Source organism: Vanessa atalanta, chromosome 8, assembly GCF_905147765.1.
Source record: "Vanessa atalanta chromosome 8, ilVanAtal1.2, whole genome shotgun sequence".
In the NCBI taxonomy this organism is placed as follows: domain Eukaryota; kingdom Metazoa; phylum Arthropoda; class Insecta; order Lepidoptera; family Nymphalidae; genus Vanessa; species Vanessa atalanta.
In genome coordinates this window covers 11,038,050-11,062,958 of record NC_061878.1, presented here as the reverse complement: position 1 = coordinate 11,062,958, position 24,909 = coordinate 11,038,050, and the positions used below count along the sequence as shown (strand labels likewise).

The 24,909-nt window shown below is 35.1% G+C and overlaps 4 protein-coding genes across 6 annotated transcripts in view; 1 reads left to right on the top strand and 3 right to left on the bottom strand.

Annotated features, from left to right (window-relative positions):
• LOC125065655 (WASH complex subunit 1-like) overlaps positions 1–4,340 on the bottom strand; it is a 35,214-nt gene extending 30,874 nt beyond the window's left edge. Inside the window, exon 1 of one of the 2 annotated variants that reach the window (XM_047673409.1) lies at positions 4,300–4,340. The gene's annotated coding sequence lies outside the window, so the exon portion shown is untranslated. Of the gene's footprint in view, positions 1–4; positions 162–4,299 lie in introns of those variants that run through there. The other variant, XM_047673408.1, reaches the window with a different exon arrangement.
• LOC125065654 (cytokine receptor) lies at positions 210–4,293 on the bottom strand. Its single transcript, XM_047673407.1, has one exon. The coding sequence runs from the start codon at positions 3,987–3,989 to the stop codon at positions 216–218; it is 3,774 nt and encodes a 1,257-aa protein (XP_047529363.1). The 5' UTR covers positions 3,990–4,293; the 3' UTR covers positions 210–215.
• Positions 4,341–4,814: 474 nt separating the features above from the next.
• LOC125065563 (transmembrane protein 94) lies at positions 4,815–21,835 on the top strand. 2 transcript variants are annotated; one of them, XM_047673241.1, is made up of 27 exons: positions 4,815–5,034; positions 5,152–5,408; positions 5,516–5,623; positions 5,741–5,889; positions 6,025–6,177; positions 7,258–7,466; positions 7,573–7,792; positions 7,904–8,107; positions 8,296–8,480; positions 8,806–8,929; positions 9,038–9,172; positions 9,344–9,489; positions 9,560–9,705; positions 10,574–10,650; positions 11,371–11,570; positions 13,425–13,523; positions 14,967–15,099; positions 15,320–15,487; positions 16,613–16,741; positions 16,848–16,927; positions 17,001–17,124; positions 18,503–18,625; positions 19,088–19,252; positions 19,849–20,125; positions 20,216–20,309; positions 20,463–20,639; positions 21,616–21,835. In XM_047673241.1, exons 1-27 carry the CDS (start codon positions 4,922–4,924, stop codon positions 21,686–21,688), a joined length of 4,068 nt encoding a protein of 1,355 aa, XP_047529197.1. In that variant the 5' UTR covers positions 4,815–4,921; the 3' UTR covers positions 21,689–21,835. The 2 variants fall into 2 exon arrangements, with proteins under 2 accessions (XP_047529197.1, XP_047529198.1); XM_047673242.1 differs by lacking the exon at positions 13,425–13,523.
• Positions 21,836–21,946: 111 nt separating this feature from the next.
• LOC125065564 (dual specificity mitogen-activated protein kinase kinase 6) lies at positions 21,947–24,578 on the bottom strand. The gene is made up of 3 exons (XM_047673243.1): positions 24,267–24,578; positions 23,495–23,660; positions 21,947–23,056 (listed from the first exon to the last, which is right to left on the bottom strand). Exons 1-3 carry the CDS (start codon positions 24,332–24,334, stop codon positions 22,280–22,282), a joined length of 1,011 nt encoding a protein of 336 aa, XP_047529199.1. The 5' UTR covers positions 24,335–24,578; the 3' UTR covers positions 21,947–22,279.
• Positions 24,579–24,909: the final 331 nt, after the last annotated feature.

Genomic DNA, 24,909 nt, shown 5'->3' with positions numbered 1-24,909 from the left:
TTACCTACTTAATTCCATTGAAATTACCTAAAATAAATTAATAAGGCACAGAAATTATCACTAGATAACACACCCAACATCTTGGGATGGAATATAAATTGTCCAGTAAAATATTATTATACACGGTAAAACTATAATTTTTATTTACAATTCAGTCACTGTTAATCTATTTTCATTTATCAGTTCTGTGTCAACTATTATACGCAATGATATAATCAATTCTTGGTCGTTCGCGTGGGTGATTCGGCGAGTAACGTGTGTAGATTATCATTAGCGGGGTCAGTGCTCCAAGAGAAACGGCAATAAGCATCAGGAGACATCGTTGGATCTAATATGGCGGGCTCCTCGGCAAGTTGACCAGCTGACAGCATATTATTAAGATGTTTATTAATGACAACATCTTCTGGACTAACGTAGCCACTCGAGGCAGATGGCTTCAATGGCACAGGGTTCCGTACAGTTGTCTTAAGACTAGGCAAGGAATCTAATGACTGTAGCTGAATATAACTGTTGTCAGCGCAATGCTTTGCTGGAGGTGGCAAGGTAGGCATAGTAGGCAAGCTTTCAGGTCCAAACAACTTTGGAGGTGCAGACCCTAATTTAGAGAAATTCACCATAGATCTCGCTTGTACTTCTTCAGGGAGAACGTACCCCGAAGATGGAGCGGGTGGATTTGGTACTTGAGACGGTGCACTAGTAGTAAATATAGGTGGAGGCAGACCAGCCATAACATAACTGGTACTGGCAGGTGTAGGTGTACTCTTTGTCAGAGGACCCTTTATTGGTGCAGGTGCTGACTGTACGTAACCACTTGCAGAGTTCACGACGGGTTGAACATAACCAGTTGTAGAATTCTTTTTAAAAGATTTGTCACTTAAGTAAGGAGAATTTTCCCGCGAACTTTCTGTATCAATTGTCGACGAATCTCCTTCGTGTATTTCGTTATTATCAACCTCATTGGCTTTAATAGGTTCTGGTTCAATATGAAACGAGGAATTAGAACCATCATCTGAAGTTGAAACTTGTCGATCGACGGGTCCTCGTGAAGAGTCAGACAAAGCGGTGCTATCGGTCTGATCACTTGCACCACAATTTTCATCCTTTTGCTTCAAATCCGGTGATGAAACTGTAGTCTTGCTATTCGGCAACAACAGCATTTCGTCGGATGAGGGCTTTTCTTCTTTGTTTGTAGGATTCCAGCCACCAAAAGTATATTTAGAAATATCTTTTTCAGGAATTCCTAAGCCATTTGGCAAGACTGGCTTAATGTCTTCCATTTTCCTATATTTCTTGTATAGTTTAATGGATCCGTAAATTATACCTATTAGAGCAAATATTGCCATAAATATTAAAATCATAGTCAATCCATCTCTGCTTCGACAGGCCACAGTACTAGGCTCACTCCATGGACCTGGATATTCATTAACAGATTCATTTTTAGCTCTTTCAGGCAAAGTTACGTTTCCATCGCTTAGCACTCCATGATACAAGTCATAGTCAAAATTAACTGCTCTTACTTCATAAGTTTCTGTTGAAACCACTCCTTCACAGTGTGTAAGTAAAACTTCTAAACCAGTTGTATTTATTATTTCCGGTTCCAAGTCGTCTATTACCCTTCTTATCTGATATTGATCTACTGTTCCACCAGGATTATCAGGTTTTTCCCATGTAAGCTTCTCAGGGTTATTTTTAACAGTAGGAGCCTTTAATCTACTAGGAGAGCCAATCCTTGTTCTTACAAATATTGCATCATTATATCCAATTTTTGAACATAAGCCTATAGGAACATTACATGCTTGAACAGTTAAAGAATAATTAGTATATCCTTGCAATCCTGTAAGTGTAACTTCTCTTCTAGAGGTATCAGTTTCAGAAACCTTATCTACATAAAATTCTTTATCATAGTTGTAAATGACATATTTACCAATATTGCCATTTCGTTGGATGGGCGGGTCCCATGAAATAGTCAAAGAAGTATTTTTTACATCAAGTATTTGAACATTTATAGGATTTGTTGGTGTATCTTCTGATGTTGTGAGTACTGCAGTAGCATTTTCAATATTCTTTTGACCATAAATAGTCTTAAGGGCAAAAGTAAACTGATAAGTTCTAAAGGGCAGCAAGTTTTTTATAGTTACATCCATCTGTTTTGGATTAGGTATAAAAATGTGTCTATTTTCTACTGATTTATCACAGTAACTACTTGTTTGAACAATTGGGCAATAACTTATGTTATAACCTGTTATAATTCCATCTTGAAGAGCACAGTCCATTACCCATCTTAAAGTTACATATGACTTACCAGGCACATCATAATTTAAATGAACAGGGAAGCCATACATAACAACTCCGTCTTTTGATATGTCACATTTAGCCCAGACCATGCCACTAGTTTTTGTGCCATTATTTGCTGATATTGCAAACTGATACCTGTATTCTCTTGGCAAATCAATAACGTGATTATTTTTTTTTGGATCAAGTACTGCAAAATCCATTCGTCCAGCACATATTTTTGTAGTGTTGTGTTGACACCAGAAAAGAGTATAATTGTCAATATCCTTTATACCCACCCATGACAGCTCATAGGTACCATTTTCATAAGCTAATTTGGTAAAGGATGTTAGCTTTAAGTAACGTGTATCTTTCTCTGGAGGAATATAGAGATGACTACTGTTAGTAGAGGAACCATTCATATTAAATGACCAAACCGTCACATCTAGGGCATCAAGGCTTGCATTGAGAATGACATAGCTCAAACTCTTATTTTTTTCGGGAAATACAGTTTCTGTCTTGTTTCCTTGTGACACCAGTACTTTATATGTGAAGTTTGCACCAGCTTCCTCATATTCCTCAAGCTGTTTCCAATACACATAAACCACTCTTTTGTTCTCATAAGTAGCTTGATGAAATGCACCTGCAATCATATCAGGCGGTCTCTTTGGCCTCTCACTAGCAGTGCAGAAAACTGTATATTCAAATTCAGACCAGAATTCTCTTTTTACTGCTTTTTTAGACTTTATATACACTCTTACTTCATATTGCATATGTGCATATGGTAAATTTGTTAACTGAAATCTATATGTTTTATTTTTTGGTGGGAGATATGATGCATCTACTCTGTGAAACTGTGTAGTATTATCAATTTTAGCAATTTGATATTCTATTATATGATCCACTCCGCATCTCAATAAATCAACAATATTGTTAGGAACACTCCATTTTAAGACAACACTGTGGGTGCCATTCTTTACAACTCTCAAGTCAATAGGTGGATCAGGCTTGACAATTGAGTAGTGATCTATGGTGAAATTTTGTTTGTTACATCCAAATACATTACAAGCTATTAGGTGAAAGAACTGTTCTTCTTCTTGTTGCCTATATCTTGGCTGACTACTTGTATTCCATAGACAGTATCTGGTAAATGTATTGTCAACTTTTTCTGCTATTCGTGGTGACTTTACAAAATTTCCATTAACAGAAAAGGTTACAGAATAATTAACATTACTATATGACTCAGGACTAGTCCATGAACAATTTAATATATCAAGATTTTTGGACAAACAGTTAAAGTCCATCACATCAGCTGGAGGACTTTCAACAAGTACTCGAGCAACACATATTTTCCCAGTCTTGTTGTTTCTACAGTAATAAGAATTTACTTGCTTTTCGGGCTTTTTGATGTACAATCTCCTTGTTGTACTGTTTACAATCTCAGATTCGAGGTGTTTGCCAGCAAGTGAAAATTCAATATCATTAGACGAATAATTTTCTGCAATGCAAAAAATTTCTAATGGATTACCATACGGAACTGTTATGTCACCTTGAGGGTATACTGCAACTGTAATATCTACACCAAGACATTTTGAGAATATGCACGGTAAACTTATAAAACACTTTATTAGTATACACCAAATCCATGATCGAAACTGCGGTCCGTTCCTGGAACCACTACTACACTTCGTTCTTTTGCGTGAATCTAAATCTGCCATAACGGAAACAATTGTCCTGAGCACCTTTTATCTGTCACATTCCGATTTATAACATTAGCCGTTGCTCTAAGCAAGTAACGAAAAAAGATAAACACATTTCTTGTTTTATATTTTTATCACGAGAAGTCAATGGCGTACTGTCCACCCGAAACGTTGACACAAGGTTGACTAAGTTCGAGCAAACAACATCACTTTTATTTATCATTTAAACTGATCATGTTGCTTCAAGTAATTTTATATTTCTAAACTTAGCACATCGAGACTTGAAACCTCGAGAATGCATGTAAATTTAATACGCCTTGCTACTTACATAAAATAGAAAGAAAAACTTTGAAGTATTTCTGAGTAACGCCAACTTCACTCCAGTGTCGAAAGACATTAATCAATAAATAAGGAAATGTTGCCAGTATACAGGAGAAATAATTACTAATTTAAGATTAAATTAAAAACATATTATAATAGTACAAAATATAAATTAAATATTTATTTTATGTTCATAAAGATGTACAAAATAAAACTTGCACAAAACAAATATAGTATTGTCACTTTTCTGGACGAAAATTGAAATCTTGTCAATGTCGAAATGACAGTTTAATGACGAAACGTTCGAAACATCAACACAGGACTAAAAACTTGTACATATTGTTAAAATTATTATTTTTTGCACTTAGTTACCAATTAATTCATAATAATTGTTTCTTAAAATATTCAAATATAAAAAAATATTTCCAAATTTGCTAGAAATATATTGATAAAATGATATAAATATTAGTTATGAGACAATTGATAAAATTAAATCTAATCTTTGGAACGCACTTTCGAAAAAGTTGAAAGCTTTGTTTCACTATTTTAAGATTTTACATAATTCCAATTGTTTTCCATGTAGACTAGTAATTTTGAGTAATTATGTACATATTTTATTTATAAATATAATGGATGAAAAAAGCAAACAAAATCTGGGATACTCAACTAAATCGGCTCTTATAAAATTACGCGATGACATTCGAACCGTTATTGAAGAACATAAACAGAAAAATCGCATGGGGTATTTATTTGTATTATATATAATAAACTATGGTTTATATGATGTTTATGACTTTCAGTTCGTAAATTTTTTAGAGCTCTTCAATTTGAGATAAAAAATATATATCTTTTATTTCAGATTTGGAATTGTGCGTAACATTATATCATTTTCATCTGAAAAAGTTTTGTTATCAGGAATCGCATATACTGTCACAATAATTAATATAATTTGCCTAATATTGACATATCTATTTGGTGAAACATTATTGGCCCAAGGGTACTTGTTATGGGAAGCATTATTTTTATTTATTTTACTTGCTATTAATTTCTTAATAGCTTTTAATGAAGAATACATATACAACAACGAAATACCTCATCGAGTTAAGAAAGTATTAGGTATGTGTATGTAATTTCTAACTAATTTTAACATTGTTTTTGATAAAATAAAGCTGCTTACAGTCATGTCATTGGTGTCATTATTTGTTTACCTCTTTTTTACACAGAAACTCTTGATGAAACAATTGAAAAGTGCCTATGGAGGGAAAATCATTACCCACACTTATGTGCTCCATTTTCTCCATGTGTAATACTACAGTGGACTTATAGAGATGGTTTGTATAAAAACACATTTGTAAAATAATTGTATTATTAAATAATTTTCTAAGTTATTTCAGAAAATCATATGTTCAAAATATCTTGGTATTACTAATTATTGTTTTATATTACAGGTGTTATTGTAAATCTACCCTGGGCTCTACTGGTTGAAGGTGATGTAGTTGTTCTCAGACCAGGACAGGAAGCTCCAGGGCACTGCAGAGGCCTAGAACCTGATGATCCAGAACTATTTTTTGGACAAATTTTTTTATCAGGATCACAGGTAATTAAACATATAAAACATGGAATATTTATGTTTTGTAACTAAAGTTTTAGAACTTACATAACATTTTATACAGATAAAATCTGAAATATTTGAATCTTCCAATGTTTTCATTGTAATTTTCATGCTTGTCAGGCAAAAGATCATTTCAGTATGCCTAGAGTGCGTGCACCACATCTCAACAAAGCATACAAGATGTGTGAAACACCCTTTTTGAAAAATCTGAAACTGGCCTTGGAACAAGCTTCCACTAGGCCGGTAACCGTTTTTGAAAAACAGAGGTATTTGGTAAGTCTTGACTATTGCCTATACTTATGCTCGTATATTCACCTCTTCCATTCCATATAAAATTTGTACACTCTTGTATACCTGTCTCAGAATCATAAACGCTAAGTTTCGTTATATGAACTCTGAGATTAAAAAATACAATGGTTGAATATTTCCCTCAATAGAATATGGGAATGGGTTATAGCATTACAAAATAAGAAATAGTTTAATTCTACCAAAACACATGCATGCCCATTCCCCACCAATCAGAGTCCATTCACACTGACTCCTACTTTCAAAACATAAATGTTAAAGGACAGATGTTTCAAGCAAGGGTAAACCCTAAAATGTAGAAATACTTTTGTTTTGTTCAATCTAATGAACTCTGAATAAAATATGTCGTTCTTGCCACTATGACTTTATTTTGACGACAACCTCCGTGATCGAGTAGTGTGTAAACCGGTTTTCATGGGTACTCCACTCCGAGGTCCCTGGTTCGATTCCTGGCTGAGTTGATGTAAAAAAGTTCATTAGTTTTGTATGTTGTCTTGGGTCTGGGTGTATCTGGTACCATTGTTACTTCTGATTTTTCATAACACAAATGCTTTAGCTACTTACATTGGGATCTGAGTAATGTATGTGATGTAGTCCAATATTTATTTATTCAACATTTTTTTAAATTGTATATTAATAATCATGATAAGTCTATTTTAAATTAGATAAATAAATATTTGAAAGATTAATAAGAAATGTCTTTTAAATATTTTTTTCAAATTTAATGTTATTTTATAAATCTGAATGAAATGTTTAGTGAAAAATAATGTAATGTCCAGAAAATCGGGATAAGTTATATGGGCCCATAGACCCAACATACACCTGTCCAAGCACAGCGCACAGGATTTCTTACTGTCAATCAACTGCCATAGCCAAAAATAAACCCAAAATAAATCCAGACTCAATTTCTCGCTGACACCTGGTGTAGGCGTTACTACGCGCAGCAGAAGCACGACAAATCGAAATGTGCGCGATTTCAGATCAGATTAAGTTTGCCCTTGAAACAACACTTTTGAAACATTTACAAATCTAATTTTTCTCTTACAGTGCACAGTAAAAATATTAGAAGGCATAGTATTACCACTCGTAATATTGTTAATGGTGGTGACTAGTTTGATACGCTACTTATACCACTTGCCGGGAGTGACGCACTGGACCGAAGTGTACTTTCTGCAGATAATTGCCGCTTCACTGCCATTATTACAAATTGTTTTCCCTATTGCTTGGGTCACACTCAACTGCTATGGATTGGCTAGGTGAGAGTTTATGTAGATTTATATATATAGATTTTTAGCTTTGTGTATTTTTATTTTATGAAAACAGACTCAGAAATGAAATACGACACACAATTATTATTTTTAGATTTAAACTATTATCAGAAACAGGACAGAAGTATACTCGTCCAAAATCCTGCTCTATATCAGAAGATGCCAGTGATCCGTTAATAAAAGCACTCAGTGAGTCTAATCTCAAACCGCAGGCATTGAGAACTTTAGGAAAGACTTTCTGGAACATTCTTATTGGAAGAGAAGATATGGTGACTAGAACTGCTAATATTGTTCATGTTTTGGGTTCATTATCGGTGAGTTGATTTAGTATGTAGAATTTGAACTAAATATGCCAATTGACAAAAATATAACTTGCTAGTAAGTAAAGTTATGGATATTTGTAACAAAAAGATCCTTTTTTTCAGGCTCTGTGTTGTGTGGATAAGAAAGGTATACTTTCATGGCCTAATCCAACAGCAGAAAAAGTATTCTTCCTAAGGAATTCGAGTCCCTTGTCCCACAACTCGAGTAAGACGAGCCTCAACGGGTCCATGGGGCACCAAAGCCAGACGAATTTAGATCAAGATGGTGATATTAAACAGAATCCTGAACCATCCACAATTGTCGAAGTATAGTATATTTTATCTTTTAAACATAAATTGACTAGATGTCGAAATATTCAAAATGTGCTTTTATTGAATATTCAATTAAAGAGATAAACCATTTAGCCTCATACATTTTTCTCTCTTTCTATTTCGTTTCAACATTACCAAGCGTGGACCAAATGAAGTGTTCATATTCGTGCCGCCGCCGACAGGTGCTGGACCTGACGCACGACCAGAACGCGCCGTTCCGCGTGGAGTTCGACGAGCAGCGCTGGCGCACTCACCTGGCGCGCCTCAAGCCGCTGGGCCTGGCCGCGCTGCTCAACACGTGCGCGCGCGCGCCGCGACACACCTACGCGCACTTCTGCGCGCACCTCACCTGCGAGGCGCACCACAGGTCTAACTCGCGCACTGTGCATTGCGGGTGGACAGACCACCTGACATTCGATATCAAGATGCATTGCTCACTGACTTAAATTCTCTATCTTATGGGAAGGCCTTAAAAACACAATCGAAATGTTTTATTTCTGAGTAGTGCACTGGATTTTTCCTATCCTATATAATAATACAATTCCTCGGCGGTAATTTTATTGGGCTAAACCCAATCTTTAACCTCCATGTAGTATTCCTAGGAAATTGTCTTTGATTCTTTTTAAAGATGCACAGCACGAATAATAGTTACAGTAATTAATAAGCTATTTTAGAAATTATATTAATTTCAGTGAGGACCTAGTCCCCGTGACAAACAGACGCTGTCTGTGCGAGTTAGCCAAGCAGATCGGTTTTACGGACGCGGTCGCCGAGTCTTATAACGTACAGGAATGCTTAGCTGTTTTTCGACACCTTGTAAGTAAAGCTTAATGAATACGTAAATAACTTATTAAATAAAACAACTATTAAGTAATCATTATGAAAGCCCACTTCCAAAATGTACAATTTTTGTTATCGTTTCAGCAAGCGGATACAATTCGGCGAGAGACACGGTTCGTTCGGTCGCTACACCTGAGTACGCGTGTGAAGGTTCCTCTGCCGCATATGTTGGCCGTCATCGTGAAGGATCAATCAAACCAACTACAGATGCTCACACAAGTATGTTTTTCGTAATTAACTATATTCCAATATTTCATATATTGGTAATATCGGATGCCAGCGGCATTGATATGTACTCGGTGCGCCGCTCGCTTTAAATGAATGAAATCTTATTTTATTTTTAACGACATAAATATATATCGGCATGTAACGCCCGTTCGATGCGGCCAGGGAACTGCTGACATAATCCTGGACTCGTGCGTGGACTACTGGAACGGCCGCGACCTGACACCGATCTCGCCGTCCGACCGCAAGAAGATCATCGACTTCTACCAACGGAACTCGCTAACGGCGTACTGCACGGCCTTCGCGTACAAGTATGTGGCCGTATGTATCCGTGTAACGTGAGTCGTGCGTGAGTGCGCGTTCTAAGGGCGGCGTGCGCAGGCCGCTGACGCGCGGCGTGTCGGGCGCGCTGGCGCAGCAGTACCTGGAGCTGCCGGCCGACAGCCGCGCGCTGTACGCGCACGCGGCGCAGCGCGCGCACGCGGCGCACTGGGCCGACGCCGCCGCGCTGCACTTCCACTCCACCGGTGCTTTTCTTTACTATTTTCACGACTGCTTACCACCCGGGTATGTTTTTTTAAAGACACGTTATTTTTGAAGCAGGGATATTATGGATGCGTAATTTCGCATCTGGAATCCACAATTCGGATGTGTGAATAAAATTTAACCGGTTTCAGATACGGAAATTATTTCGGATGATCCGATTGCTTCGGATAGTTTTAGTGACTAATATTAGATTATTTAGACATCTCGAAAGGGAAAATTTCAAAGTACCGATTGAAATTTATATGTAGGCTATTATTTGGTATTAGGTATAACCATAGAAAAAATAAATAACAATAAAAATAGTTTAGCCACTTTTTTAAGTATAACACTATGCGAAAATAAAATTACAAAAAAAATATTTTTATCGGATTTGGTTACGGTTTCGGATATCCCAAGTTTACGATTACGGACCTACATAACATCTCTGATATTTGCAATCGATTGCAATTTTTAATCAATATATCTCATCTCAGTCGACATGCAGAAAAATTTAGTAATAATCCTAATAATCTTTAGCCCATTCCAACCTCAAGAGGAGTAAAGACAAATGGAAATAATAATAGCAATAAAAAACAATTGATCGTAATCTTGTATAATCTGTTATGTTCTAGATCACGAATAGTGTTGTGGAGTAGAATAAGTGTTGTGTTATAAATAAAGATATATTAATCTCTTTGTAGTGCATAATATAGCAAGGCTGTTAACCAATCAAATGGTTTATGAAAATCTAAAGTTATCTTTACTCCTTTTTCGATTGGAATACAATCCGATTAACATTATTTAAGGATACCCACTTCAATTATGTCAATCGAAATGTCATATTAATCAATAACAAAATAAACTCCTCAGATTCGTTGCTATTTAACGAGGTCACGGACGATGACGTCAACGACGCCGATGGTTATTTCGACATGCAATGTAATCAGGTAAATTGGAAATTTTGATTTGTAAAATCAAACAATAGTACAGCATAAATGATAGATATACCAAGATCGGTCGATTACAATTTACATGTAACAATTGATATATTAAATAACTTAAAATGTATAATAATAAATTGCAAAGAAACATAAATCTTACATAATATAAAACAAAGGTTCCTGCTATCGGTACGCTTACATATTTTAAACTACGAAATAGATTTTAATGCAAATTCACATACCTTCCATAAATGGAGAAATGTATATTGTCTACGACACACAAGCATTTTTCTCTTGATGGTTGTATATATAGACCCTGAACGTTACTTTTGAAGCCGTGACCGGTAGCTGGTTTTGTATAAGATGCGCGCAGAGTGGACAATATTTCACTTGCACACGTTTTCATTTATTTAATTTTTACATGAAGCTTATATATTTACTCGTTATTCATCTAAGTGATTGTTCTAAATGCGAACCTCCTCCTATAGATTTAACACAACAGGTTCACTACTCACTCTTTGGAAGGTTGTCGTGATTTCAATCCTTTAAATAATGTTTATCAGCGCATTCTATAGGTGCTATCGAGAGGTATTAACTTTCGATCTGGGCTGTGCGTATGGTTTTATTTGGTTTATATATTCACGAACGAGAATCTAATAATATGACCGTCGATAACCGAGACATGTATAACTCAGTAATCACACATTAACGACAACGACGAAACAGGTGTTTATAGGTATGGTGACGATGCAGTACCAGGCTCAGAGCGACATGGTGGAGCTCATCGAGCGGCTGGAGCGCGCCTGCATCCGCTTCGTGCACTTCAGCAAGGAGAACGAGCTGCGGTCGCGCGTCTTCAGCGAGAAGATGGGCCTCGAGTCCGGCTGGAACTGTCACATATCGCTCATGAGCGATCACCACCACAGGTAAGCTTAGGAGCACGTGGGGGATGGAGGAGCAGAACCGTTCACATCAACGATCAATTGAGTATATGCGACGCCGGAACGAGCAAACTCGGTGCTACTTTTTTTTCTGCAATAATGCAAATGCAATACGCCAAGTGCAGTGGGGGGGGGGTATGTGTTACTCGCCCGGTGCCCAGGACTACGAGTACACCGAAATACCCACTAATAAACCAGCGGTACCCTCTCCGTCTTTTCGTCGGGCGCCACGGGGTCGCTTTCGCACGCTACCGTAACAAAACTCAGTGCCCTAGACAAATCACAAAAATTGCGTATATTCTAATGTCTTTTTGGGAATGATTGTCCACAAATTCAATTTGGAGCTTCGGGTATATTGTTTTAAAGCAATGGATTTTCATCTCCAAAATTGAATTTGTCTTTTTGGAGCCAACCAAGCTCGTACCGTTAGTTATAAGATAATCTTCGATATCGGTAATAGTTCTAATGAAAATATTTGTTTTAATCAAAAAATGAGCTATTTATAGAGTAAAATACCAGGATATGTTGAAGGCTCTGAACTAATAAACAACTAAATATTTAATAATAAATACATTAGGATATTAAAATGTTTTATCAGAATCAACGCATATTTCAAAAGAAAAAAAACTTCAATTGTAGCTAATAGTAGCATTATAAACATATTTAATTATTATTACATAGACGTGAGTTAAAATTTAAAAAAAAAGTAGTATAAGTTTACAGGTCGTAAAAGCAGCAATTGGAAGTTTGGATGATCCTTTCAAAATTTTGGCACTAACACTATTAATAGTGGTGATAAACAGAAATAATACGTTAACAGGTACACCCGTCATTTTCATATAACACGACACATATTCTGACTAGCTTATTATTTTGAATTATGAATTTGTTTCCTATTAACCTTCTTATTTTTTGAATGTTGTAATAATTTATTTTCTAATGAAAAAATTGATCATTTGCTTCAATAAAAAAACAATTGGTAAATCTGATGTCGCTGTTCATGTTGTAATCTTTTTTTATAGTTTGTAAGAATAATATCATTGTAAAAATACTCACTTCTGCATCCCCATATCATCTGTTACGACATTTGTTTTTGGGTCTCTTGTTAAACTGACATGATATATTAAAAAAAAATGTGGAAAAACAAATCTTGTATAAGTGTTCTGAAAGAAAGCGTCGTTCTGTATTCCCTTCTATTGTTCTTCTGCATGGTCTATTTTTGTTTTCTACAATACATTAGATGTATTAATCCCTAAAAAGTATGACCTTATCTAGAATATTTGCAAGCTTCTAACTGATAGATGAAAAAAAAAACATTTATTTTTAAATATATGTGTGCCAATTTGAAGAAGCTCCTGATTTGCAAATTTTATAATTGTTCCCATTAAGCTGTCTTTAGTTGTCAATTTGATTCTATTTTTTTAATTTTGTATATATTCACCTCGATTTCTTAGCTTTTTAGTTAAGAAAGGTAATGTGTCCAGATTAATGTACATTCTCGCGGTTAATTTTTAAATTTATTTTCCAAAAATGTTTAAGCGTTAAATATAATAATGTCAATTTCTGCAAAATATCATACGAAATATAAAAATAAATGCACTGTTTTAAACGTTTTCGTATTCTTGTACAATATTTATCATTGTAATAAAACTTTAGAAAAGAACAAAAAGTGACATGGAGCTAATAATGAAGACATTAAAATCACTGTGACGTTAGTGTTCCATGTTTTTAAGTATCATTTGATTATTTGTCTGTTTTATCATAACTTTTGTCGTAACTAAAACAAGCACAACGATTTTGAGTGTGCGGTGATAGTGAGTGAGACAGTATTGTCGACAGCAAGCCGGTTTCGCCGCTGTCATCTCAGACTCTGCGAGGCCGCCATAACACCGCCTCGCAACTTACTAGGCCCGATACGGGCGACGCCTTTACTTTTAGGTTCGTCTATATCTCTCGCGCTTCATTAAATAGCTCGCTTGTGACTTTGATTGACATTTTGTTTTTTAAACGACATCGTAATTATAAACCTTGAAACTCTGCATTTTCTTACTACGATAGGATGGTAAGATTTTATATATAAATAACATTACCATTTAAGATATAAAAAAAAATTAAAGCTAAAACCGTAAAAACTTTTTGGCTATTCGAAAGACATAATATATATAATAATATAATATAGACAGATATAATCCTATACTCTATTCTAGATCACTTGAATTAAAAGAGATAGATCAAGCTATGGGGGTGATCTTTTTTATATTTTAATATTGATATGGGGACTTGGCACATCTTTTTTAAAATAATTAGTTTGGGAATACACCATATTATAATGTGCTTATTATATTTCTTTTTTATTATTTATTTTTAGTGTTATTCATTTAAAATAAATAACACTTAAAATTAAATTACGGGAACATCATTCATTACCAGTCTTAATAAGCATAACATAAAATGTAACATTATAGCGTAAAGCTAGATAATACTATTTTTATTCAAGTGACTTTTATTTTATCTGTGTTAACTTTGCACAACAGTTCAGAAATATAAAAAATAATAAATAAAACAAAATGTCAGTTTGGGTGTGGCAAAACTTATGTATTTGCACATAAATTTAATCAACAGTATATTAATATTTGTTATGTCATTATGATACAAACTTTAGCGATATATTTTTTATATAAAAAATATAAATAATTAAAAAACATTAAAGTAAAACTATCGATGTTCAAATGCATAAGATTTTTGTAGCTTTGTTTTAAATATGTCACTTTTACTCATGTCTATGTACAAACTAGTTTCTTTTTATGTTTCACGATCTATATTATAAATTATCATCATTTATTGAGAACTAATAATATGAATAGAAGTGGCATAGTATATAAAATATTTATATGCTTTGACGGTAAATGTCGCTCAGCTTTTTTTGCGTATAATAAATTATTAATATTTTAATTAACACTTATGAGCCTGAATTATAAATAATTTGACAAAGAAATTGTTCGCTTTTATCCCGATATTGCATGAATCCAAAATGACTTAATTTTTTTTTTCTTATAACCATTATAAGAATTATTTTTAACACTGAACATCATATTCATTTCTGATTACTAATCACGAGTATCTCGGTTATAATGCGAGTGTATCTCTATTTTCGTGTGTGTATACATATATACCTACATGAATTAATTGCTTTTGGTACGAAGTAGATTTACCACAGATTAGCAGTTGGCACATTGTACCTCTATATGACCCGACCATTTTGCATTTGCCGAAGAGCTTGAATTAAAAATTACTTCCAAGTAGTAGATTTTAAATTAAAACTATTAAGCAATTTATTTAAGTTTAAATTGTATCGACGATTCCACTAATGCATATGTTCAGCGGCACCATATCATCGTCCAAGGCGCTATCGATGTCTGCCCCGGGAGCGATTAACGTTGAGCACAATACTGTTAAGTTCGATAACGAGGTCAAGAAAACGAGGCATTCGATCACTGCACACAGTGGACTAAAGGTAAAAACGATGATTCAAGCTGAACTAATACTTAGAACATAATCATTTTATTACACGACTGTGCAAAGCAATTATATATAGCATTTGTTCTTATAACGTATATTTTATGGCACCATATTGCACTTATCATAAATAACATGTTTGAAATATTACCCTGCAATTCTTAACGTTAACCTAAAAACTTAATGAACAAGAATTCCGCCCCATTGCGAACTTGCAGCAGTTGCAGCGCGACAGTATAACGACGAGCCAAGCTTCGACAGACTCGCTACTAGACGGAGCGGCCCCGGAACCCGGGGAATCCCCGCCTGACGCATGCCGTTCGCTATCCTGCCTCACGGACTCCACCGATCACTCCGCGCCGCTTAACTTCGACATGAGTAACCGGGTCTGTACATGAAGACAGGCGCACTCAGCCGAATATTTATATTTACCACACTTCGATCACAATCACATTCGTTCCCACTTAAACAATTTGGAATTAGACACGTACTTTAATTGTTAATGTGAAACATATTTAAGAAGGCACTTTGTACGTTTCCCTGTACTTTGAGGTACGCCAGAATACTTTTTACAATAATGACCCAAATGCTTTATCCTTTGCTTGATATCCTCTGATTATATGAAATCCAGTTATTGTTAGATTTACTTTCGTAACTCTATACATATGTAAATACTACGTTCACACTAATAAACGATGTTTTATCACATATTACATATGCCGAACCCGATCTGACTGAAGTATTTTTGAAAATGTATACAGGTTGATTAAAGCGTCAGTGCTAAACGACACTGACGCTGACGGCTTGAGTTGGAGTGGCTCTATTCTATAAATTAAGAATCATCTCTACGTAGTATATAAAACAAAGTCGCTTCCCGCCGTCTATACGCTTTTGATCAGTGGCGTAGCTATCGTAGGGCCAGGTGGTGCAGTGCACCAGGGCCCCTGAGCTCTGGGGGCCCTCTAACCTAAAATTGAAAAATGAAAAGCTCTTTTCATAGCTTATAGATGAAGTATGGATTTAATTTACTAACGATATGTTCAACTCACTTTATCCTGTATCCTATTCTTATACTACCACTATACATATACATATACCATACTATCTATAATTTTGAATGCCAATATACGTTAAAGAGGGGGCGAGGGCCCGATTATTTTTCTATGCACCGGGGCCCTAACCCACCTAGCTACGCCACTGCTTTTAATGCGGTTTTCTTCAATAATTATATATATTATAGAATAGAAGAGCCGAGAATTTCAACTATCCTAGCCGGGGAATAACAAGAATTTATCTTTTGTTCTTCAATCTAAAAGTTGTATACATACCGTTATTTTACCTGTGTGAGCCCGCGACGGGTAGTTAGTATTTGATTCATATGACCTTTCATTGAATGTCTTTAATATATGACAATTTTATTCTCAATAACTAAAATCCTTTACATAGTGAAATTAATGTTCCAGAATCCAAATATTAAAAAAAAATAACTACGGCCTTGTAATATTCGACAGGCAAAACTGCCGCGAGGTATTGAAAACATTCGGCCTCATATAGAGCAAGTGGACAACGTACCACTGCTGGTGTCGCTGTTCACAGACTGCACAGCCAATTCCGTTCAGCGAATGATTCAAATTATGCAGGTATAAAATTATATGTATAATTATTTTCATAACTTGACTGTTTACCTATTTTTAAATATACAAGTTATAAATCTACGATGAAACTTTATTAAAGTGTGTTTAATAGGATTACGGCGAGGTGGTGTGCGTAATGGGGTCGACTGCTAACTGCCAAAATATGGAGATTTTTATGCAAGCTGATGCGAGGTAAAATTGATAAATGATGTGTTTAGAGTTCTTAGTTTAATTAGGTTTATAATTTTTTTTTTTTTTGTATCAGCATTGCAGTCGAGCCGTTATATCCGGTTCTTTGTCAAAAGATGCCGCCGTATCAAGTGCCGCGAGATTGCATTGGGCCGATTGATTTGGCGAGGTCTTTGAACTCTGTACCATGCTCCCTATCGGTAATACCTTACATTACTTTTAAAATATGTTTACTATTAGGTTTTGTAACATTATAATTATTGTTTAAAAAAACCGAGGCGTGTAATACCGGTATTATACTCTTCGTTGTTTTTTTTTAAATAGGGATTTTTATGTATTTATTATATTAAGATTTAACAAACTATTGTGTACACACTTGCAATAGTTTTAGTTCTTAAAATTAAATTTTTCCCAAAAAAATACTTATATTAGTTCAAATTGATGCACGCTCACCTTAAAGTTGAAAAACAAATGGCAAAGTCAGCCGTGCACCAACTACTGCAACACCCAGGTATGTAAGTTCTTTGAACATGGTATATGCATAAAAGCTATGTTAAAGTGCATGGTGTGACATACTGCAGCAATATATCAATTTTACTTTTTTTCAAATTATCTATTGTCTGTAATTAAAGTTCTTTTAAAGTTTATTGTGTAGGTACCTACATTTTTAGTATTTATATCTACAGGTTTGGAGGACATACTCGATTTTTTAAAATATATATATAAGCCCGCTGATTATAAGCAATGTGACGTCACTCTAAATTGATAATGCCGCTATCTAGGGTACATATCATTTCAAATAAATATATATATAATATTAGTTTTCTCCCGCGGTTGCGCCCGCCCGTTAAGGTTGTCGTGGGTTTTAGATATAAAAAGTAACCTTACTTGGGGTTCGCCTTGGTGCATACCCAATTTCATCAAATTCAACTCATTGGTTTCGGCGTGAACGCATAACAGACCGAGTTACTTTAGCATTTATAAAATTTGTAAATATTTGAAATTACTAGGTTACTAGCGGACAATTTTGCTAGAATTAACTCATCATAATCTCCTTACATTTTTTCATTTGAAATTATATGTTTTTGTTATTTCAAATATCAAAAGTGTGCATTTTATCTATAAATCGAAACGACATGACAAAATAATGTGTACCTTGACTAAATTTTAATTTTCAAACTTATATGAAAGCGTCTTTTACAAATATTATTAAAAAAAGTTTTTACGTAAACACATCCGAAAATATAATCCGGTTCAAATTACGAAATAACATATTCGATTTTGTCAAGCTTTTCTTATTTCATTCTCCCAATATAGAAGGTGATAGCATGAATTGATAAAAAGCAGCTGCCTACCAAATAAAACGTTTGTGGCACATTTCTGTGTGTATCTGTTTTTATTCAAAGTACGAAATCTTAAAGATTATTTCGGCAGTCGGGACTGATGATTGTTTGAGAGATTACTGAAGCAGGAACTTAGTTTAGTTCGATCTTTGATGAGTGATCTCGATGTTTTCTTTTTCTTTGTAATAGCAATAAATCTATTTTAGCAAATGAGTGACCATATTTACTGCCTCAGATGTCTCGCGACGCGGACGTATCGCTGTTCGCACTCATCACAATGTCGCGACACTTCACCATGTGTCTTTGGAACAGCACGCAGTTCTGGATCTGCAGCTCATGCTTCCTATCGTTGTTACAGGCGAGTGTTCAAACTTTTTTTTATGTGATATGATGATTAAGTCAACATATTTTATCATAATTTTGACTATTGCTTAGGTATTAAATTCTAGAACTTACTTAAAATTTTATTCTATAGACCTCAACTGCATTAGCATAGTTATTATATAAGGCTACAGATGTCGAGGATTTAGGATCTAACCCCGCGTCAGACCAGTTAAAAGTGACTGGGTTTTATGTAACGAAATTATCAGTAGCTCAGTTTGAATTTTGCGAATTTGGCTCGAAAAGCAAATAAAGCCTGGCCCTGTGCCTGAAATCCAATATTTTGTACAAATATTTGTGTACAATGATATATCCTTAGAGGTTGGGTAAACTTCGTTAAGAATGGTCACCTCGGCGGGAAATCGGTCGAGAGGACGTATCCAGTACACAGGTTTGGGAAAATGGAAGCGTTGCGAGGTCCTGCCTTTGATTTGAACAGCTGAGCTCGGTGATGGTGTTCGGCGCGGGCGCGCTGAGCGCGGGCGGCGCGGCGGGCTGCGCGCTGGCGGGCGCGCTGCTGGCGGCCGCGCTCAGCTTCGCGCCGCCGCGCGCCGCGCTCGTGCTGCGCGCCGCCACGCGCCCCGCGCTCGCCTTCAACGCGCGGGTGAGTCGCGCTGCCTTTGGTGTAAAGACCCCGAGTAAAGACCCGATTCTAAAACTCTTTTTACTGGTAGAAAGCTACAATATTTTTATTTCTTTTATCTATAAGGGCTAAGTAAAAAAAAATTATGTACTTTTTTTGTAGATATTTAAAGATGTCAAAAAAAAATAATTAAAATATATTTGTGTAATCGTTATAGTTTTCGCATCGTTACCAAAAAAATCGCCAGCACCGGTAGTTTATTTTTTCAAACTACATTGACAAAAGCATTATCTATTAACAAAAAAAATGTCACATGGACATACCATCATTATAGCCTGCAATTTGTCCTCCTTTAAAATACAAACTACATTTATATGAAAATTCCGTAGCGAAAGGATTAATTGTTTTTCTGTTACAAACATATTTCACCCCTTTTTAATATTAGTATGACTTTATATGTATAGTATAACAGTTTTTCCAATACTAATAAGTATTATTGAACTGGCTGGAACAATTTTTGCAAGAAATTTTCAACTGATTATAGTTGAGCTTACCACTGCTGTTCCATAATAGTTGTTTATCTATGATAAATATATGATATTATTTTCTGTCAACAGATGGCGCTGTTTGTTTTCTGGTGTTACGCGTGCAAATTTTTACCATCAGCTATTTCTATCCTAGTATTATATGGATTTACATTACGAAGCTTCTGCGAGCAGATAGCATCTTTTACGAATGCCACCTCCTGTTGGCTTATATATCCTGTCAATATCGGGAACTACTCGAGCAGCCAAGACTTGTCGTTAAAGAGCTGGCACGGGTGGGGTGATGATTTCTACGACGGGTTTTATTTAGCGCAGCATATAACATTGGCGTTGATAACTTTGCATTTAAGTGAGTATTCAATTTCTTTTTTATTTTATGAATTACAATTCCTTAATAATAAATACCTAATTTATTTAAAAAAAAACATTGTTGTTTCAGTTGTGATATCATTGTCTTTTATACAACGACATTCTTCCATCTGGCAGGGAAGATTCTGGACAAATAGGGTGTGGTGTGTGACTGTAGTATTTTTGTGAGTAGCATTGTAATGCATATTTATATTATTATGTAAAATGGTCTTTCTACTTAAAATATCAGCCTATTAATATTTATTAATAACGATCGCAAACATCTAAATAGATACGATGTTCATGTTCGCTCACGTCTGCTTAATAAACAATTGCAGAATACTAGTCCAAAGCATGTTCAGCGCCACCATGCTGAGCGGCTCGTACGGCGCGTGCGCGGCGTGGGCGGCGTGCGCGCTGCGGTTCGGCGTGCGCGCGCCGCTGCTCGCCGCCTACGCCGCGTCGCTGCTGCTCGTGTTCGCGCTCAACGAGCTCATCAAGTGGCAGGAGCTCAAGTCAGTCTACATTTTTAATATTGGAACATTTTATTTCTTGTTTTGCGTATCGCCTTTGACCTCGCTAGCTTTTCAAAGCGTCTTCGGTCGGAAGCCGAGTACTGAGACACATCTCAGAAAAAGGACTAAAGTCAAGTAAAGTCTCAGTGTAATGTCTTAAGGTCCCTTTCTGAGAACGCATCTCGACTTAGTACTCTCGGAACGGTAGTGGAGATAACTCCACTACCGTTCCGATGCTTCGCATAAGCGAAGCTCGCGCTGGCGTCACGCCTGCTAGCGGTTGCAAGCTGACATGATGTGAGTGTGGCGTTTGGGTCGGTCTGGTCCCTGCTCAGGGAGCTTTGGCTATAATTATTGTAACTATTACTAACTATCGTCTTTGTCATTCAGGACGTGTTTAGGATGCCTGGTGGCGGCTACATACTTCAGTTTTCAGAGTTATATCGAATGGCTCTATGCTGTATACAAGCCACCGATTTCATCTCATTTCTCCGCATATGGTATCAGATGAAATCCTCCAATTGCCACGGTGTCCACTACGATCTTATTTTTATGTGCTTCGACATTTGCACAACGTATCGGACACAAATACACGATCTGAGCGATAGATTGACGCCGCCATCTATAAGCAACAATAAAACTATGCTAACGATAAAATCTGTAATGATATATCATAGACACATTCGATAACTCTCTAAAATACTTCGTCGCGCTGTGTGTAGCCGCCTGTCGCCTTCGTGTCTGTTTGGTTCCTCGTCAAGTTCCTTTGCTACAGTCGATAACTGAGTATATACGAGTCACTACAACACTACTATTACTATAATCTCAATCAGTCGGGGGAAATGGGTAAAAAAATGTAGATAATATTATAAATAAGTGTCACAGTACTAACAGATTACGTCTAAAAAATTAACAAATTATAGCACTGTAGCTCGAAATGTTAATGTTTTAACTTTCGTACACTTTGTTTTTGCAGAGTTGACGCGCGAAATCAAAGACGGGCTCGGTTAGACTTTGGAACCAAGTTGGGGATGAACTCGCCGTTTTAGTCATCATCTTATCTAGTCAATTACAGTGTAGTAAATTTAATAATAACGATGCCAATGCAATGGTTGAAGTTTAGTTTTAAGAGAAATGTTGTACTTTTTATGTACCTACCCACTATTTTGTACTTAATTTATTCAATGTATCTGTTACAGACATTCAATTTTTTAATAAATGGTATTCTCATAAATCTAGTTTCATTTAATAATAACAATTAATAAAACATAATTTTAAACAAATATTTTATTTGGACTACTTTATCTTGTGATGTATATTATGTATCGCCCTATCAATGTCGCTTCAATAATAGTCACAAAAATGTCACAAATGGGTTAAGGCCATGGTTCTCACTAATTATTAGGCCACTCTTGAGGTTAGCAGTTAAGCACTATATTTAAGAGAAAAAATAAACTATTTCAACCTTTTGTGTCAAAAACTTCGAAATATCAATCTAATCCTTTCAGACAACTAATCATTAAATCTTGCCATAAATTAAGTGTTAATAACGATTTTTAATTACGAACTCTACAGACTACACTATTGTTAGTTGCTAAACACTTGTACTTATAGGTAAGTAAATAATTATTTTCCTATTACTAGGAATCATCAGGTAAATCTAATATTTCTTGGACAAAGGAAGACACATCTGTTTCTTTCTGACTATGCTCTTGGCAGAATGGATGGATCAGCAGAGCGTCATAATTAGGTCTCTGTTTGTAGTCTTTCTTGAGACATTTGGTAATCATATCTTCAAACTCAGGTGTAAATTGTCCGCTGGGAAGACTTGGAGGATCATCTTTAACAACTTGCTTTAGTTGCTCAAATGGTGTACCCCATGTGTTGTAGGGAAATTTACCAGTGGCAAGTTCAATCATAGATATTCCAAGTGACCATACATCACTTCGAATATCATATTGCCCTGGATTACCACTTGGGTCAATGCGTTCTGGTGCCATATATGGCTTACATCCTGCATCAATAGTCTTTGCTACCGAGTCTACTAAATATCCTGAAATGCCAAAGTCGCACATCTTCACTTCTCCTTTTCTATTGATTAAAATATTGGAAGGTTTTACATCTCTATGTATGACCCTCAGCTTTGAATAGAGGTAATGAAGAGCACTTACAACTGAAAATGCAATTTTTCCAAGAATATTTTCTGTTATAGTCTTATTATTCTTGTATACCTTAGTGTAGAACTTATCAAGGCTCATATCCATAACTTCCATGCAGATCCATACATCACCCTCTCGAAACATGGCACCATAGAAATGTACTGTATAAGGACATGCACTGGCCCTCATTGAAACATCAAGATCCATCAACAAACGCTTAAGCTCCAATGACTGAGTGTTAAATGATGCTGTTATTCTCTAAAAATAAAAAAAGGTAATTTAATCTCATAATTAGTTTTACAGGCCTTTTTTTTAAACAAATGTTTATGTAAAATCAAAACGTGAGATATTTAGAGATTGTTACTTGCACAGACTCAGACAGAAACCCTTGCCTCTGGTCTGCGCAAATAGTAGTTTTCTTTTTAAAGTATGAGGCTTATACAACCACATAGATGTGGTTTATAGATAAACACAAATATCAGCAAATATCAACAGACAAATGCAAAATATCATCTTACACATGAAAACCCACTGTTTACCTAGATTTTAAGCCATGGTTATTGATTAGATAACCTAGTTGCTAGAACATGTAGACAATCTACAAGCTATATCACCCCATTTATAAAAGAAAAAATATGTTAGTGCACATGTAATTGATTGAAATATTATATAAATATTTTTTGAAGATAAAAATACCTTAACAGCCATTATAGTGTTACTGGGTTTGTGGTGCATCTTCTCCACAATGCCATACGCTCCACGACCAAGATCACATAACTTGACCAAGTCATCCGCATGGACAGTGAATGTTTTATCATCTACTGTGATAGTGGTTTGTTTGTCCAGGTTCCTTGGAGGAGTCCTGTCAAAAGACAGTCATTTAAGTCCTGTTTCTGTATAACTTTAATTGCAATCACTAAATAAATTTATAATTTTTTATTTTAATAAACTTATTTAGGGTTTTTACGTTCCTATCAAAACTGTAGAACAGATAATTAGGTTACAAATTTTTGATGAACAATTTTACCATACAACCATAAAATAAAATATTATGTTTTTAACCAAAATAATTTTATACATATATATTGTAAATTGTTGCTCAAAAGAAAAATTTAATATATTACTATAAATAGACTAATAACACTTATATCACTCTCAATATTGCTGTGTGATATTTTAGTTCTAATTTAGATAATTTAGTATTAAATATGGAGGTGAGTATGTATGAATGAACCATTAAACTATATAAATAGATATAATATTATTTCAGCTATATATAAAATAACCTGTTTTACAATTGTGATATTATTGTAGTAAAACACAAAATTATTGGTTACTCTAAAATTAACTTTTAGTAGATAATATTTATAATAAAAGTTATAATAATGCCAAGATTGTTAAAAAATATTGAAATAGAGATTGACTATTTATCTGAAACAATATAGAAGGCAAAAATAATTTTACTTACACGTTAACTTGCTCTTCTTGAGGTTTAAAACTGAACCCTGGTGGGGGTGGTTTTCTTCGGCCGGACATTTTTAACCCAAGATCGCTAGTAGAACCTGGTCAAACTTGCAAATCCCAATTAGACCCAGAGCTGTCGTGATGAGTGACGATTGTTATAATTTATTTTTTCGATGCCATATTGTACCAGTGTGAGCGTGATAATAAATTAGCAAATGCTTTTAAAATAGTCAACAGTAAGTATAATATTTTTCTACGTTTACCAAAATGTGTAAATTATTAAAGTGTTCACAATCTCAGTAGTTCAGTGCTTTTGTTTGACAGTTTAATAAATGTTGCTAGCAAATCTTCAATTTAAAATACCAAACAAATATTCAAAAGAAAATATCGATGATTAGAAGGAATTTGTCATGGCTAATACATTTTGAATATTTTTTCGATAGAGTTGACTTCCAAAATTTGGGTACGACCATTGAGTTATAATGTACTATGTAGTAATAATAGCTCAATGGGTACGACATAGTATGTTATAATAATAACCAAACAAACTGCTGTTGTTCACGGTATTATTTAATTATATTCATCTATATGATTTTTTTTTTAAATAAACAGACAGCAACGATTTTTATATATTTTATATGATACCT